The sequence below is a fragment of the Apus apus genome, chromosome 17, assembly GCF_020740795.1.
Source record: "Apus apus isolate bApuApu2 chromosome 17, bApuApu2.pri.cur, whole genome shotgun sequence".
NCBI classification, from domain to species: domain Eukaryota; kingdom Metazoa; phylum Chordata; class Aves; order Apodiformes; family Apodidae; genus Apus; species Apus apus.
Window position 1 is genome coordinate 3,535,352 of NC_067298.1, and position 18,735 is coordinate 3,554,086.

Consider the following 18,735-nt stretch of genomic DNA (forward strand, 5'->3'; position numbering starts at 1 on the left):
TCGTTAGCCATTCAGTAGTGCTGGTGGGTCTGTCAAGTGCAGTCTTCCTTCTACCAGATGAACAGGAGCTAAGTGGCTGCCTGACCAGCTTCAAAGATTCAGAGGACTTCTAGGAACAGAATTCAGGCAATAAATGACTAATGAAGTAGCTGTTTGTGCTGCCCTTGGAATGTTTGTTTGCACATCACTTTCATAAAGGACAGTTAAAAGTAGATCTCAGGTTTAAATCCTCTAAGTTATGTTTCAAAGTGGCTTGAAGGACTGAAGATGTTTAACCTGAAAAAAGATCCTGTAAATAAGGCACAATTTCTTAGAATAATCAGTTGTTAGACTGGATTACTGGAAGGTGCAATACAGTCTTATTCTTTGGACAGAACTTTTGAGTTAAAATCTATTGTATTCCTAAAGCAGAAATTATAAGGAAAATTATATTTTGTTGCTAAGAAATGATTATTTTTTCCCTTAAGGAAGTCTCAGGTAAAATTCCATTATCCCACTTCAACAGTGGCTGAAGCACTTCGAAAATATTTGGAGCAAGATTTTTTAATTGAATTAATTTAAATAAGTGAGGAAAAACATCAGCCTTGTAAGAATCCAGGGTAATGTTAAAATACAACAGTAAACATCTCATTATTTCCATGGGAACATCTCTAACACTTTTTATTATCTAGGCATTAATTATCTAGAGATCAACGAAAGGACGAAGCAGTGATTACAAAGTCAACAAGTGACAGAATTTCACATTTTGTGCAATTCTCTTTCACTTTGCATCACTGGAGGCATCTACTCTTCACTTTCCACCTTCTTGCCGATTTCACGGCTCTTGGCCCGGAGCTTGTTGACCTGTGACTCTGCAATGTCAGCCCGCTCCTCGGCTTCCTCCAGCTCGTGCTGGATCTTGCGGAACTTGGAGAGGTTGACGTTGGACAATTCCTCCTGGGGGCAGGAAGAGAGATCAAGAAGTTTCAAAATGTCTAATCATAGACATAGTGTGGTCTTTTGCCTTTAGATAATGAAAAAAAAAAAAAAAGACAAACTGTGGAGGGAATCCAAAGAAATGGCTTAAATGCTAAATATTTAGATGGCTGATGTGCTATGCCAGGAATCCCTCTCTGCAAATCAAGTGTTAATGGACTGTTGAAATTTGTAAAAGTATATATACTTACAGTTCTTTCCATTAAATAATATTCCATTTATTTACTGCTATAGCATTATGAATTATGGTTTTTTTAACTTGTTTCTTTGCTTGTTTTGGGGGTTTTTTGCTGCAAGGCCGAGATATGAAATAAAGAACATGAAAGGAAGCAGAGACCTACTCCTGCAATGTCGACCTGAGAAGTTGTTACTCTTCATAGCATGTAGTAATGCTAACAGAAAGTGTATTCTAGGCCCCTGAGATGTTCAGCTAGAGCAGCTGTTCAGCTGTACATTCCTGAGTGCACAGCAGGAAAGCAACAAAAAAGTTAAGGGTTTGAATGGATTTACACAGGGGAACACACCAACACACAGAATTCCACCTCCACCTGGAAAGAGGATGAGTGTGCACACAATGGTACTTACAGCCTCTTCAGCTTGTCTCTTGTAGGATTTCACTTTCATTTGCAGCTTGTCCACCAGGTCCTGGAGCCTGAGAACATTCTTCCTGTCTTCCTCAGACTAAAGAGAAGGATGAGAAAGACAAACACCTTTTGGACCCCCCTCTTTAAATGCCCTCTACATAAAACAGAAAGTGACATTCTTCCTAGACCATTGCTGTCCAGTAAGACAAAAGCAATAAACTGAATCTTCCCAACATGATCAGAAAGAAAATTTGTTATGATGTCCTCAGTCCTCTCCTTTTAACTGTGTGACTCAGGACAGCAAGAAAGCCCTAATGGCTACATATTGGCTTCCTGCAAGAAGGGAGTGTGAGCTCAGGGAGGCCTCCTGCCTTACCTGGTAGGTCAGCTCCTTCACCCTCCTCTCGTACTTGCGCACACCCTTCACGGCTTCAGCGCTGCGCTTCTGCTCAGCATCAACCTCCCCTTCCAGCTCCCGCACCTGCAACGAGAAGCCCATCTTTGGAGCTTCCCTGCTGGCTGCTGACATCACATCTTCACTCACACACAAATCAAAGCCCTACACACCCTGGCCTCCAGCTTCTGGATTTGCTTCTTGCCCCCCTTCAGGGCCAGCTGCTCAGCCTCATCCAGACGAAGCTGCAGGTCCTTCACTGTCTGGTCCAGGTTCTTCTTCATCCTCTCCAGGTGGGCACTGGTGTCCTGCTCCTTCTTCAGCTCTTCTGCCATCATGGCTGCCTGGTGAGGCAAAAAGCCCAAGCCATTTTGGGAATGGAGACTTTTTGGAAGAAGGCACTCCTATAAAGCATTAAAAGACCCCCCCAGCTCACATCAGTGATGGCCTTCTTGGCCTTCTCTTCAGCATTACGGGCTTCCTGGATCGTATCCTCCATTTCACTCTGAATTTGGGCAATGTCTGTTTCCAGCTTCTTCTTGGTGTTTATCAAGCTGGTGTTCTGTTCAAGAACATTAACAACATAATTTTGTTTTTCCTAGCTTGCAACTTCAAATAAAGAACATGGCAGGATTTTGAATAATTTCAGAAATAATTTGTGTAAAAAAAAATACCACAAATTGCTTTTATTCCCCTCCTATCATAGATTTTGTTAATTTGAAAAAGAGTACTTAGAATAATCACTGCCACATTTCATCCACCAAGACTGGTACAGGACAGTAATGAAAACAGAGTTCATCCTCACTTTCTCGCTAGAGAGGAAATAGACATTTCTGAAGGAATATGAGGATTCCCTAGTGCTGCATTTCAACTGAGAAAGGAATGAGTTTCCCAGACTGTTCAGATGTCAGACCATTTGGAATGTGTGTCTGAAAAATCTGGTCCTCGTGGAGATTGTGTTAGGATGCAAAGGAAGGAGAAGCAAGGGTTTCATGGAATGCAGCACGGGAACACAGCCACTGGACAAACTTTTTCAGTACCATGGCTTTTAGTACCGTGATGATTACTTCAGAAAAGGTAACTCTTGTCTTAAAAGGTGAGCTTCCAACAGTGACCTGAATAGAGCATCTAAGTGTTCTCCTACTTACCAAGAGTGTTATTTCTTACCAAGTGACTCACCTGGGTATGGAGAAGCTGTACACGCTCACTTGCATCCATGAGTTCCTGCTCAGCCATCTTTCTAGACCTCTCTGTTTGTTCTAGTGCTGAACGTAGCTCCTCAATTTCAGCCTGTGAGAGGTTTGCTCTGCGCTCCACCATGGCCACCTGCTCCTTCAGGTCCTCCTGCGACCTGAGAGCATCGTCCAAATGTATCTGGGTATCCTGTAGATCCAGTGAGAGATATTATTAGCCAGTTCAGAGCTCTTTGGCACTGAAAATACCAGCTAAGATATTTCTGTGTAGGCAGCTTTTGTTCAAGGGACCTTGAGCACTCCCTGAGTGTTCCTCAGGTTCTTTTGTGCCTCTGCAGCCTGGCGGTTGGCGTGACTGAGCTGGATCTCCATTTCATTCAGGTCTCCCTCCATCTTCTTCTTCAGCCTCAGGGCTTCATTCCTGCTCCTGATCTCTGCATCCAGGGTGCTCTGCATAGACTCCACAATTCGCAGGTGGTTTCTCTTCATCTGGTCAATCTCCTCATCTTTCTCTGCTATCTTCCTGTCAATCTCTGACTTCACTTGGTTGAGCTCAAGCTGGAGGCGCAGGATCTTCCCCTCCTCATGTTCCAGGGAGGCCTGCACAAGTGGACACAAACATTGGCAACACCAATAATGCTACTGCTTCCTTTCTAGGTAGTGACTGAATATTTCAGGTCATCTCAGCTGGCCGTGCTGCCCAGCAAGAACAGAGAGGGGCCAAGCAGCTTCTAGCCACATTTCCCCGTTACTTCTGTTCTGAGTGCAGACACCACTGATTATGGGCACGTACCTCAGCTTCCTCCAGAGCAGCCTGGATTTCGGACTTCTCCTGCTCGATCTGCTTCTTGACTTTCTCCAGCTCATGAATCGCCTTTCCTCCCTCGGCAATCTGCTCCGTCAGGTCGGAAATCTCCTCTGTGGGAACCAAGACCAAGGGCCTGGTCAGGCACAGAGCCAGATGGGAAGGGCCCTGCCCCACCAGGGTGACAGGCATCTCTGCAGAGCTGCAGGCACAGACCCGTGTGCAGCAGTGGGGAGAGCTGGAGAGTCAGAAAGCCCTGCCAGCAGCAGAGGGCCAGGGACTTACGCTGCAAGTTCTTGTTCTCGCGCTTGAGCGTCTCCAGGTGGTCCAAGGACTCCTCATAGGCATTCTTCATCTTGAACAGCTCGGTGCTGAGAGAGCGAGACTCCTTCTGGGAGGCTTCCAGCTCAGCCTGCGTCTCCTCATACTTCTGCTTCCACTCTGCCAGGATCTGGAGAGAAACGGGGCCTGAGTGTGCATGTGGCAGCCAGGAGGGGATGCCCTGCTCCCCAGCCCCACGCCTGCAGCCCAACACACCTTGTCAAAGTTCCTCTGCTTCTTATCCAGAGCTGCACAGGCAGCGTTTGAGCGCTCCACGTCAATCATCAAGTCCTCCACTTCATTCTGCAGCCTCTGCTTGGTCTTTTCCAGAGAAGCACATTTGGCATTGACGGCTTCAACGTGTTCCTCTGCATCCTGCAGCCGCTGTGCCAGCTTCTTCCTGGGAGGAGATAAGCACAGGTCCATGTGAGGAAGCCAATGGGAGCTCATGGTGTGCAGCTAGTATGTTTTTCACAAGAGCACACTTGGCCACTTGGTAGTGGCTGATCCCCATTTACACAGAGTTGCAGGAACCCCAAAGACACTGCACTGCTATGGCTGAGTCCTGGGCTACAGCAATTCAGTCTTGGCTGGTCACTCTGCTGTTCCCACTTGGCATCTCTCTGCTATTCTGCATGAGAAGAAGTTTGCTGATCCCTCCTTTCCCCAGGGCATGGCCTTTTTTCCTGGCCTCCCAACCAAAACAGAACATTGGCTTCTTCCTGACATTATCATAGTGCTCTCCTCAAATTCCTGTTCTTCCTCTCTCTCAGCCTTGCCCTCCTTCCCCACGTACTTGGCCTCCTCCAGCTCCTCGGTGCGCTGAATGGCGTCCGTCTCGTATTTGGTTCTCCACTGGGCCACTTCGCTGTTGGCCTTGGACAGGGCACGCTGCAGCTCCCCCTTGGCTTCCTGCTCCTCCTCATATTGTTCCCGGAGCAAGTCACAGTCGTGGCGAGCAGACTGCAAGGCGTGGGCCAGGGCGTTCTTGGCCTGGGGGAAAAAAATAGTGTGACAACAAGTGGAAATATCCTGGGGAGTCTCCCCACGTGTTGATGCACACTTGATTATTCCACTGTGAGTGTTGGTGAGCTACACAAAGATAAAGGAAATCTGGTTTTTGTTCTCCCTCTCATCTTGTTGATTCTGTAACTTTGTATGTATCTGAAGATCCTCCTAGACAGAAGGAATCCAATGAATAAGACAGAATATGGAGAGCCTTCTCACCTTTATCTCTTCCTCCAGGTGCCTCTTGAGTTCCTCAATCTGTTGGGTGAAAGCCTGCTTGCCTCTTGACAGCTGAGAAATCAGAGCATCCTTCTCCTCCACCTGGCGTGAATATTCACCTGGGAAAGTTATGATGAGTAAAATAACCTTTTTACTACTTATTTAAAGCTGATAACTAAATGCACATTAAAACATTTTGAGTTAAACAGAATTTTATTTCATTAATGGTATCATCATCACTAATACCTCTCCATATCTCTGAGTGTGCAAAAGTATTTATCTTAGAGATAGTAAATGAGATATATCATGCCTCCTTCTCCAATATCTGACTAGTATGTCCCATGTATGACTATGTTTACTCTAGGTTCAGTGCTTACTTCAAGCCTTGAGCTTACAGAATGAGAATATGTTCTCAGGCACATTACTGTCCTCTACTCAACACTTCCTGGGAAGAACAAGGAGGGAGTTTTATTTTTATTTTATTTTATTATTATTTTTTTAAAATTTTATCCTAGAACAGTGCAGGTTGGAAGGGATTTTGAAAGGTCATCTGGTCCAACTTTTCCTGGGAACGGGATACCAGATGAGATTTTCTATCACCCTGTCCAGTCATGTCTTGAAAACCTGCAGTGATGGGGACATTTCTAGTCCTTTAAACATGTTATTAGTCCTACTTCAGGATGTCTGTATCTCTCTGGTACTAGGGAGGCTAGCACTGGACACAGTGTGTGGCTTCAGTAGGGAAAAGGATCACCCTCTTGTGTTCTCTTAAATACCACAAATTTTACCAGATTCTGTTTGTAGACGAGCTCTCTGAGCACTAATGTCATTAATTGTCCGCTGTTGTTCCTCCTCCTTTGTCTTGATCTCACTGAGTTGATCTTCTAGGGAGCGGCACATCTTCTCCAGATTTGCCTATTTGGGTGGAGAACAGAATGAAAGATGATTCATGGTTCAACACAACTGCTGAGAATTTGAAGCCTTATGAATGACAAAAATACAAGTCAAAGATTTAGAATTATAGTCAAAATGTCTCAGTTGACCAATATGTCTTTCTTTGAAATTTGCATCTCTAGTTCAAACACTTGTATAATTTATTAATGTACGTTCCGTATTTATTTTCAATGAATGAAAAGGATGGTGGAATGCTGTAACACGAGGAATTTTTTAAAATTTCTTTTTGGCTCTAAATGATGATGTCATTGAAATATTTAAGGCAGGAAAAGAAAAATAAGGAAAGAGTAGGATAGAAGTAATTTCTGTTTCAGAAGTGAAAAACTGGGAAGGTCACCACTTTCATTTGACTATTGCAGTATTTTGAACCAAGAAATGAAACCTGGTAGTTCCTCAGGTCAGGTGCTTCAGGTCAACTTTTTACCTCTCACGCAAAGGATACAATGTATTATTATGATACATATTTAAATACTTAAACTAAAAGTTGTAGAGGGCAACTATGTATTTTAAAGTCCGACTAACAAATTTCTATGTTAAAATAGAAATACTGGATTAAGTTTGAATTACTACAAAGAAAAATGTCAGTACCTTGGCCTTGGAGACAGCCTCCATGTTGCTGGCCAGGTCGTCAATCTCCATCTTCAGCTCGCTCTTCTCCTTCTCCAGCTTCTGCTTCACCCGTTGCAGGTTGTCGATCTGCTCCCCCAGCTCAGCTGTGCTGTCCGCGTGCTTCTTGCGCAGGGCGGCAGCCGTGGCTTCGTGCTGCAGCGTGGCCTCCTCCAGGTCACGGCGCATCTTCTGAAACTCTGCCTCGCGCTTCTTGTTCATCTCGATCTGAGCTGCAGTAGCTCCTCCTGCTTCTTCCAGGCGCTCGCTGATCTCCTCGAGCTCCCTGGAGAGGTCAGCCCGATGCTTCTCTGCTTTGGCCCGAGAGGTTCGCTCGGCCTCAATTTCCTCCTCCAGTTCCTCAATACGAGCCTGGGGAACAGCAGCAACAACCCTTCACGCCCAGGCCCTCCTCCCACCTGACCCGACACTGGAGAGAGGGAGCAGAAGGAACAGACACTTGCCTGCAGCTCCTTGATCTTCTTCTGTAACTGCATGCCCAGGGCTTGCTCATCTTCGATTTTGCTCTGGATCTGGCTGATTTCAAAGTCTTTCCTTGGGGCAAAGCAAACCGTCTTAGTGCCGCAACAAAACCCCCCAAGGTCAAAACCAGCCCGGTCCTCAGGGCCCCACAGCCACACTTACTTCTTCAGTTTCTCATCCAGCTGCTGCTTATCATTTTCCAAATCCATGATGCTGTCATGGGCCAGCTTCAGGTCTCCTTCAAGTTTCCTCTTAGCTCTCTCTAGGTCCATGCGCAGTTTCTTCTCCTGCTCCAGGGACCCTTCCAGCTACAACAAACAAGACCTTCAGTGCTCTGCCAGCCAGGTCTCACTCCACACCTGTGCTGTTCTTGCTGTGTGTCTGTGTGCTTACATCGTCCACTTGCTGCTCCAGCTTGGTCTTAGCTTTGGTCAGAGTGTTGACTTTGTCCTCTTCTGCCTGCAGGTCATCCAGCGTCTGCTGATGGGCCTCTTGGAGGGCTTTCTTCTCTTTTGTCAGCTTGGCAATGGTCTCGTCCAGGGCTGCCATCTCCTCTGTGAGGTTTTTCACCTTTGAGAAGAAGGGAGCAAGTGCAGATTAAATATGTTGTTTAAAACTTTATGCTGTACAACAAAAGAGATGTGTTTTCTGAAGTGAGAGTGACATCTTCTGCCTCAGACCTTGTTTTCGGTGGCATGCTTTTCCTTCTCAACCTTGGCCAGTGTTAGCTCAAGGTCATCAATATCTTTCTTCAGCTCTGAGCATTCATCCTCCAGTTTCCTCTTCTTGGCTGTCAGATCAGCATTAATTTCCTCCTCTTCCTCAGCTCTTTCCGTCAGCTCCTTGATTTTGGCTTCCAGCTGGATTTTGGTTTTGATGAGCTGGTCACACCTTTCCTCAGCATCAGCCAGACCATCAGCTTCCTACATGATTAATTAAAAAATTTTTTTTGTATAATTATTTTTTCTTACTGGTTTTCAAACAAAGTCCTTTGTAATTAAAACTCATTATTTTAAGAGTATCTCTTGTTTTGCATTACTTCCAGCCTAGAAAATAAAGAAATATTTTATTACACTGCAAATACAAGCTCTGAGGATTTTTTAAAAATCTGTTTAACTGCTCCTGCAGCTCCTACGTTAATTTGAGTATAGACCCTGAAATTAGATGTGTTCGTATCTCCTTTGTATCTTTTAATCATTTTATTTATGTTGCATTTGATTGGACTGGATACTGGCATAGAGTTCTAGGGAAGAAAACCATGTTGGCAGATTTTTTTTATCATATAATGTTTAAAATCTGGATTCTAAAAACTCTAAGATTCAGCTGAGAAAATCTTAGAACTATCTTGAAAGAATTTGCTGAGAATGAATTTAATTTATAGTTTTGGCACAGTTTTGTGTTAGGATCACTGTTTTGCAGGCAGTAGTTAGATTATGCACGTTTCTAGCACTTGTGGTCAAGAAGGACATTTTGAAAGGAAGACTGATGTTTACCAGAAATAAGTCTATGTTTTTAAAATACATACTGTTTTGGGATAACATGTCTGTTACTGAGGCATTTGGGACCATTTTACAGAGATTACAAGCCAAAACCATTAGCAATACTCACCGCCTGCACTTGGAGCTGCAGGTCATTTTTCTCCTGCACCAGTTTCACCATTTTCTCCTCCAGCTCCTTCCTCTTGGCCTCAGACTTTGCAAGCTCCTCCTTGGTTTTCTCAAACTCCTCCTTCATGTTGGCCATCTCCTTCTCAGACTCTGCACTCTTCAGCAAGGGCTTGATCTTGAAGAACAGCTTCATCCAGGGCCAGTGCTTGACGTTCATGAAGGACCGAACATTGTACTGGATGCAGAAGATGGACTCCCTGAAATGTAGTTAAAATATATATTATGGTACATACTTTTGAATGTATAATACCTATAACAGGAAGTTATACATGTAATAATATATATTATAGTTCTATATATCTATGTGTGTATCAGTATTTCTTATATACTTGTGCTAGAAGTAGATATTTCTCACCTTTGATTATAATGGTGACCTAAAATAATCAGGTTAGACTAGATATCTGATTTCTGGACATACATATAATGTTGCCATTTACTGAATTTAGCAAAATACTTGAACAAAGGGTGATATAAGTTAGATACAAGTGATTTTTTTTCTTAAAATTGAGATCGTATACTGCTTCACCTGCTGCCAGGGAATACTCCTAAATACATCCGTATTGGTAAACTGAATTAATGAGAAGCAGATTTGTTGAGATGCAGCTTATTTTCAGTTTTCTTCATATCATCAGTATCTGATGAGAACTAGCCCAGCAGGCCAAATAAGCACAGGTACCTACCTCCTCTCCATCATTTTCTTGAACTCCACTCTCATCAGGTAACCCCTGCACATGGCCTGTGTGCGGGTGATGAGCTGTGCCAGCTTCTCATCTCTCATCTCCTCCAGGAGCCCCAGCAGCCCAGCTTTGAAGAACACCTGGAGAGAGGGAGTGTTGCAGCAGGTCACTGACAGGCAGAGCAAAGCACAGGCACAGGGTGAGTGAGTCAAGGAGGGTTTGTACCTTGGTGTGTCCAAATTTGTACTGGGTGTGATCCACATCAATTGACCCAAGAAGCTTCTCAGAAGCCTTCTTGCTATCAATGAACTGTCCCTCTGGGATGGCACTGGCATTAAGCACCTTGTACCTATGGGACAAAGTAGAATATGAAGAAGGTCAGGTAGGAATCTGACTCAATCAAACTGGTAGTAACTGATGCCATTGTTGATTCTCTAAAGGGAGATCCAGAGTGGACAATGGTGAATAAGACTGAATTCTGTTCCATTGTTTAGAAATCACATTTTCATGGACAAATATTCTTTTAGGAAAAAAAACCTTGCAGTTCCCTTAGTCCAGAAATTCTTGACACAGAATAGGATTTATTTCCATGTGTCACTGCTGACATACTTCACATGCCCTATTATCTGATGCTTTATCTCCAAATGTGAACTTCATTTGCAAGAACAAAATATGTGGAGAGGAAAAGCAATTTTAAATCCAAAGTAGTGGCACTACAAACTGGGTATTTTCCAGCTGATACACAGCAAGATGTACGATTTTTTTATTTTGTTTTTCCAACAAGTTTGTCTAGAAAATCTTGTAGTGTCTTTAATCACATCTCTCACATGGCTGCAAGTCATTCTGCTTTGTTATCCAGAAGTTAACTAAGTCTAAGCTAGTCAACTTCATTTCTAGATAGTTAATTAAAAAAATGCTTTATCCCATACCAGAGTATGAATAAAGGACAAGAATAAATAATTGCCATTTGAAAATTCTTGTTCTTCTAATTAGCTATAGAAAGAAACTAGATTACTAACTTGGGCAATTCTCTGGGGTTTTTTTTGCCTAACAGTAGGTGCAATGAACCCCTTCCGTAACTCCCACAGTATTTAAAATAACAAGGAAATGTAAATTATTCAGCATTGATGGGTATCTTGGAGGGTGAATGACATGGAATCTGACCTCTGTTTAAAGTCTGCATAGAGGATTCTGCTGGGGAATCCTTTCCTGCAAATTCTGATCCCTTCCAGCACTCCGTTGCACCGCAGCTGATGCAGCACCAGCTCATGCTCCATGGCACCTAATAAATGACATAATGAATCGGTGCTTCATTGTACCACAGAGAGAAGAACAGATTTATTACATCTTTGAACATTACCAACTTACCAGGTGTTTTTGTTTCATTAGGAATAAGGCATCTCACAAAATGGGGATGTGTGCTTCGCAGGTTGCTCATCAGCTTGTTTAAATTTTCCTTAAGAGCAAAAACTTAGGCTTAAAAATGACACAACCTCAGCATTGGGTGGACTGATCACACTACAGTAAAACCATGAACAGTATTTTTCTTTAACACAACTTTTGGGCAGTTGTCAAAGAATACTTCCAAGGATTCACTGAGAATCCTTCTTTATTAAGAAGCTCGTGCTTTTTTCTTTTCTCACCATAAATATTTTGTATATTAGATCAATCTAAAGCTTTTCTGAAATGAATTCTCTATATTTTTTTTCACAATGGAGTAAAATTTGTAATGATAATTCTACAGTACCCGGAAAAGAGCTGAAACAGTCTGGAAGGAAGAGCCCTTCTTCTTGGCACCTTTCTTGCCACCACCACCACTCTCTAAACAAAATTTTTTCATAAAAGAAATGAAAAATAAAAGCACAGTTAGAATCTGATGAACTTTGTGTGCTCATCTTAAGAAAAAACAGACAATGTAATAAGATAACATTCTGCATGTTTAAAGTTATAATGGGAGCATTGTTTTTTTCCAATGGTAGCAGAATGAAATCTAGTGACATTGAGCTGAAGTTAAGAAAATACCAACAGAGATAAAATGTAACATTTTGCATGGAAAGCTATTTAAGGAATTAAACAAATCACTACTGAATACACCAGATACACTTTTTTACATAAGGGCTGAATAAAATCAGCAGCATGTTGATACACGTTAATGTTGTAGTACAGCCACCTGGTCTTAGAACCTACAGACCTTTTAAGGTCTGCAGGGAAATCTAATACCCTTTATTAGTCTGAACAGCTGAGATAAAAAAGTAGACAAGGTTTCAGGTTCCCAATTTTTGAAATGTAAACATTATTGCAAAATAATTGCAAGTCTGCTGTGCTTTAGTTTGGTTGGTTTGTTTTTTGTTTGTTTGGGTTTTTTTAAAGTTTTGCTTTTTTATTTCTTTGTTTTTACTGGTAAATTATACTAGAACTGATTTAAAATAAATCACCTGCTTCTGCTCCACCAGCAGAGGCAAAGAGTAAGGCCAGTGTCTTCAGGGATGATTTCTGGTACAACCCCACAACAGTTTCATTCAAGGGATCCTTGTTCTTCTCCAGCCAGCCAGTGATGTTGTAGTCCACTGTGCCAGCATAGTGCACCAGAGAGAAGTGGGCCTCAGCTTTGCCTTTTCCAGGCTTGGGCTTCTGGAAGTTGTTGGACTTGCCCAGATGTTGGTCATAGAGCTTGTTCTTGAAAGAGGTGTCAGTTGCCTTGGGGAACATGCACTCCTCTTCCAGGATGGAGAAGATGCCCATGGGCTGGGAGAAAGAGCAACATGTGAAGCAGGAAGGAACATGGAAGCAAAAAACAGAGAGAATGTATATAAGAGTGAGGAACAGAAGATAAAAAAAAAAATTAAGATAGAAGTTGCTCAGTCTATTTACTCACTCAACATGCATTAAAAATATACACAAATTTGAGTATCAAATCTGGAATACTGACTAAGATGGAAATTTTTACCCCAGGTAAATCATATATACTACACCACAGAATCCCACAGACGGTGAAGTGAGAGACAAATGAAAATGTATATTAAATTCTTGGAGCCCAGAAAAAGTTGTGTTGCATTCAGTGTAAGTGCCACACATTAAGAGTGGTCTAATTTGAACATGCAAGATTCTTTTTATGTTTTAAATCTGAAAAACTGTGAAGTGAATAGGGAAAAAAACCTTCTCAATGAGCTCAATGCAGGCAGCCAGGTCCATCCCAAAGTCAATGAATTCCCAGTCAATTCCCTCCTTCTTGTACTCCTCCTGCTCCAGCACGAACATGTGGTGGTTGAAGAACTGTTGCAGTTTCTCATTGGTGAAGTTGATGCACAGCTGCTCCAGGCTGTTGAACTGCAGAATGCAAAGATACTTACTTACATGAGAAGTTCAGTTCCAGAAACACTTTCCATCTTTCAACAGGTTTTATTTTCAACCCATACAAAATCTCCATGATTTGGGTCCTGAATTTCTAGTCATGGGACTGGACAGGTGACTGGCATATTCCATCCTCTAATATATACCCTTTCAGGCCAATGCACTGTCTCAACATATTTCTGAGCTCTGAAAAGAGTTGCAGAGTTAGTCCAATTCCAGCTTTTCATCTGCTTGAATTTGTCTACACTGCCAGTCTGTTTCCAAGCATTCAGTGGGAATATGGATTCAACATTAGCAAAATCTTCCTTCAACATGTCATAATTTAACTTGCCCCAAATCTGCCTCTGCTGTTACCTTTCACTTGTTCAACATGTTTGTATTAGTTTTCTACAATTTTCACTTCTATATGCAACAATAGACATCTATAAAAACCTGCAACCCTTGTGGAATAATAGGAGCATCAGAAAGTCAGGATTACCCAATAAATACAAGCAATCCATAATTAAAAAAAAAAAAAAAAGAGCAAAAAAAAAGAGCAGACCCCAAACTATTCCAGTTTGTTAATGCCCCTTCCAGAAAATTTGTATGATGAGCCTTCTCTTACATCAAAGATTTCAAAGCCAGCAATGTCCAGGACACCAATGAAGTACTGTCTGGGCTGCTTGGTATCCAGCTGTTGGTTGATACGAACAACCATCCACAGGAACATCTTCTCAAAGACAGATTTTGCCAGAGCACCCACTGAATTGTATACCTAAATAAAAGTAAAAGAAAAGTTACCATCCAGGGCAAAAGGGAAGTTCAAATTTTTTAATTAATGTAAATTGTTTTCTATTGTCACATATTTCCTACCTGCTGCACAGTTTGCCCCTTGGTCACATACTCATTCCCAACCTTGACTCGGGGGTAGCAAAGGGCCTTGAGCAGGTCTGCAGAGTTCAGACCCATCAGATAGGCAGCCTTGTCAGCCACTGAAACCCAAAAAAATCAGTTGTCAGGGTACCAGCAGATATTCTTGTCACTGTACTGAGAATTGCAGTCAGTGAAACTCTGCTGTCATTAGAGAGAGAGACAGATTATGCCAAAAGTACAAATGGGTTACCTAGTACAACTTTCATAGTGAAAACTTGGAACTTATGTTTTATTTCACTTTTCTGGAGTTACTTTTCCAATAGCAATCTTATTCTATTATCATCTTCTGTAATTCTTTCTGTTGTTTAGATTCATGCAATGATTACAGTTATTCTTTGTAGCCCTTTCTACTTTCACTGTTCACCATCAGATTCATTGCTATCATATTCCCTACAGTCATTTTCACTTATGGCTCAGCTTTCCCAAATAACAACCCAAAACATACACTCAAGGGAAAAAACCCAACACCTTGACAGGTGTTGCACGTAGCTTTATCATATGTGCAATTAACTCTGGTTTCATGGAAATACTTCCATAAACTTTTAGAGGAATGCACTTGTGAATGATTTTAGGAAAAGCGAAGGTGACAGGCATACCCTAGATGTCTGTTTTTCATGCAAAACTCCTCTCCCCTTCACACAAAACCATTAGGAGGTGGCCACAGCTGATGGAAAATGATAGTAGCTGCCTGGGTAGACAAACTTCAGGCACTGAGCAGAGTGGCTCCCAGTTCTGTGCCAGGTCTGGGAAGCTGCCATTCACCTTGGCAGCAAAGCAGCTTTTCTGCTGCCTGACTCTTGCCGTGCCAGCCAGTGGAAGCAGGTTTAGGATTCACTGGACCTTCTGCTTTGCTTAGCTCAAAATAACCTGCATCTGCCAATGAGCCTTGTTCTTGCAGCACAGTCCTCTGGTTAGGACATGCTGAAGTTCTAGATCACACCTGGGAACTGGGTCAATGTCTGTGACCCTGAGTGGTTGCCTGTACCCGTGGGTGCTCTGGTGTCTGCTGTGCTGCGGTGCGTATCGCGCCGGTACCTTCTGTGCCATCAGGCTCTGCCTGCTCCTCACGCTGCTTCTGCTTGAACTTCAGGTTGCCATAGTGCATGACAGCCCCTGTCAGCTTGTAGATGGCTGTTTTCTCATCAGCAGTGAAGCCCAGGATGTCAATGGCACTCTGAGAAAAGAATCATGAGAGGGAGGGCCAGGCCCGTGAAAGGTCAGAGCCCGCCTAAGAAAACCCGTGTGCGTTACTTACATCTGTGGCCATCAGCTCCTCCTGGTCGTTAATGCTGGGAACTGTGATCTCACCTTGACTCACGTACTGATAGTCATATGGGTTGGTGGTGATCAGTAGCATCTCTGAAAGGAAGGGCAAAACACATCCAGATGAAATGCAATTGGCACCTAAAGGAATGAGATGTGGTTCCATGGCCCTTGTCTGCAGGGGTTAGTGGCGTTTCCTACCAATTAGCTCGGGCTTCTTGTTGGACATGATCTGGTAAAAGATGTGGTAGCTTCTTTCTGCCTTGAGCTGGAAAGTGACTCTGGACTTCTCCAGCAGATCTGGCAAGGAAGGTAGGACAGAGTTAGGACAAGAGCTGTGGAAGGCTGGAAGGAAAGGGATCAGGCCAGGAAGGTCACTTACAGGTTTCAATGTCAGCAGAGGCCAGTTTCCCTGTGGCACCAAAATGGATTCTGATGAATTTGCCCTGAAAGAAGAAGAAGAGTTGATTGAGATCTATTTTGCCAATCGTGACTGCAAGCATATTTGAGTCAGTGTGCTGAGAAGAGAAGAGCAGTTTGTCCCAGGCAGCTACTTACAAAGCGTGAGGAGTTGTCGTTCCTCACGGTCTTGGCGTTCCCAAAGGCCTCCAGCAGCGGGTTGGCGCTGATGATTTGATCCTCAAGCGTCCCCTAAACCAGAAACCTTCTTGTGATGATACAGCTCCTCGATAACACTGGTAGTTGCAGGCTCCTGCCCCTAGGACCTCACCTGCATTTTGCCCGTTGGCTGCTCCTCCTTCTTCTTATCCCCACTGGCTGCAATTGTTGCAAAGTACTGGATGACACGCTTGGTGTTCACAGTCTTCCCTGCACCGGATTCTCCGCTGTCAAAGGCAAGAGAAGCAGAGAGCGTGTGGTCAGGCAGGAGATCCCCTGGCCCTCGGCAGCCCCACAGGGACCTGAGCAGGGATCTACGTACGTGATCAGGATCGACTGGTTCTCGCGATCTGTGAAGAGATAGAATGGAAGATGGTGTTAGCAACAGTCTTGGGCAAAACTGAGATAACTGGGAAGTAAAGCTGTAGATAGAAGTTGGACTTTCTCCCAAGCCCAATACTGGTCGTCCAAGAAGTTCAAAACTTTTTGATTCCCTTCCAGGACCCAGCAGTAGTAAGATTAAATGGATGCATAGAGCTGCGAGAAGTGTGTGGTCCTCACACAAGCTGTCTATCCACTTGCCCTTCACACAGTTCTCATCCAGAAATTTAATGAAACTGTCTATCAGTATCCAAAATAGAGCATTATATGGTACCAGGACATATGGATTAATAATTCTTACTATCCCATCAGTGGAAAAAGTTAAGAAGTACAATTTCTGCAGTAGGATAGTTTAAAGTTTTGTACAATAAATGCAATTAAAACACAATGCTGAGTTCATGCTTGCTTCTGGGTCAGTTCCACTTGAAATTCATTCCTGCATAACTCAATCAAGTCCTGAGTCATACAGCTCCATGGTGTTTTTAGCTGGCTTGTCACGTTCCAGTGAGATCAGTGGGGTTTTTGGTTTAGGTTGCTGTGAGAGAGGTCAAGCACTCACCATTCAGCATGAACTGATAGGCGTTGTCAGAGATGGAGAAGATGTGTGGAGGGGCCTCCTGGCGCTTCTTGCCTCGGTAGGCCAACACCACCTCCGGGTTGTACACCGGCAGCCACTTGTAGGGGTTGACGGTGACACAGAAGAGACCCGAGTAGGTCTGGAGGAAGGGAGACAGCACGTTGGCTTCCCCTGAGCCTGGCAGAGCCGTTCCTGCTGCCTGCCCAAAGGAAGGCTGCTGCTGGTACTTACGTAGATCATCCAGGCTGCATAACGCTCTTTGAGGTTGTACAGCACAGCGGGTTCATGGAGGTGGGTCATCATGGCCATGTCCTCGATTTTATCATACTTGGGGGGGTTCATGGAGAAGACCTGATCGTCTTTGACGGTCAGGGTCTGACAAAGAAAGATACATATTTGCCATCTAAAAATTCACAGCAGTATTAAATTGTATTCTCAATTCTTGAACTTTTTTTTACTCACTTCTCCACCTTCGGTCTTGACAGTGACCTTCCCTGATTCCCTGCTCTGGACTGTGCTTTTCACATAGGATTGCTTTGCATGTACCACAAAGACAGATGACTTGGCATCAAAAGGCTTGTTTTGGGCCTCGATTCTCTCCTTCTCTGACTTCCGGAGGTAAGGAGCTGCCTCCCCAAAGATGGCCATCTCAGCGTCTGTTGACATGGCTGCTATTTACTCAGGGTAATGCAGCAAGTACCTGTGAGGGTAGAAAATACATGACATGAAAGCAAAACTGATAGAGCATAGAGGATTAAGTGTTGCTCTTCTGTATGTATCAGCTGGTTGAACTGACTCTTCAATTTTCCTGCTAATTCAGAGCTCTGTTCTATAATTTGCTTCCCTTTATTTCTCTAGAATGTAATCAGATCTCTAGACCTCCTGGACATCTGCATTTACAGAGGAAATGCTTTCAGGAGTAATATTTATTTATTTGTTGGTTAAATAGGATAAGCAGATCCTTCCCGAGGTTTGAAATGTTGCACTTAAGAAATATTCCCAGTTTTGGATTTATTAAAGCCCTCTAGTGTATTCTTTGTTTTGCACCTTTCAGACGAGGAGTTTTGTTCACAATAATAAAACTGAAAGAGGCTGAGAACACTGGATATGCAGACAGCTCATATTATTAGCACTTCTCATTAGAGACATTCTCTTGGGATGAAATAGCCCAAGTTGTCAAATATTTCAATTATTCTGCAGATCCATCTGCTAACGAACAAATCTGATATTCTCTGCTTTGATCTTCTTCCTAACAGAAACCAAGTAATCTTGTATTCATTCACTTCTATTTTTAAAAGTGATCAGTAACCCTGTTTATTATTGCCAAACAACTGTCTTGAGTGAAAACTTTCATGCTATTGTGAAGCTGAAATTTAGCTATATTGTTCCAAAATTAATATTGTTCCAACAATTCCTTTTATTGTAGCCTAATTTTATGTAGGTTCATCACCTACAGTTTGGATTTTGAGTAGCTTTTCTGAATAAATTAAGAAGCTCATTTCTCTATCAATACTTTTTGCCAACACTGGCAAAACTCTAGGTGGAAATCAAATAATTGATTAATTTTTCCTTGAGAAACAGATTCACTTTGATTGCAGAAAACATATTCCAAACATTTTTTAAAACTCTTTTCTGAACCCTTTAAGTTTTGTAGCATGGCCAGCCTAACTGAAAAAATAATAATTAATAATGATACTAATATTTTTGTACTTTACAAAACTTGTTCCACTCTATTCCACTGCTTACA

At 42.9% G+C, this 18,735-nt stretch overlaps 2 protein-coding genes across 2 annotated transcripts in view; both read right to left on the bottom strand.

Moving 5' to 3' along the window:
• Positions 1-1,538: 1,538 nt before the first annotated feature.
• Positions 1,539-18,735, bottom strand: part of LOC127391678 (myosin heavy chain, skeletal muscle, adult-like) — a 107,843-nt gene continuing 90,646 nt past the window's right edge. The window contains exon 39 of the mRNA XM_051634709.1: positions 1,539-1,581. Coding sequence (XP_051490669.1) covers positions 1,568-1,581 — 14 coding nt within the window. The 3' untranslated portion in view covers positions 1,539-1,567. The remainder of the gene's footprint in view (positions 1,582-18,735) is intronic.
• On the bottom strand, positions 8,439-10,337 carry LOC127391675 (myosin-1B-like). The gene is made up of 2 exons (XM_051634706.1): positions 9,890-10,337; positions 8,439-9,406 (listed from the first exon to the last, which is right to left on the bottom strand). The coding sequence occupies exons 1-2, from the start codon at positions 10,219-10,221 to the stop codon at positions 9,121-9,123; spliced, it is 618 nt and encodes a 205-aa protein (XP_051490666.1). The 5' UTR covers positions 10,222-10,337; the 3' UTR covers positions 8,439-9,120.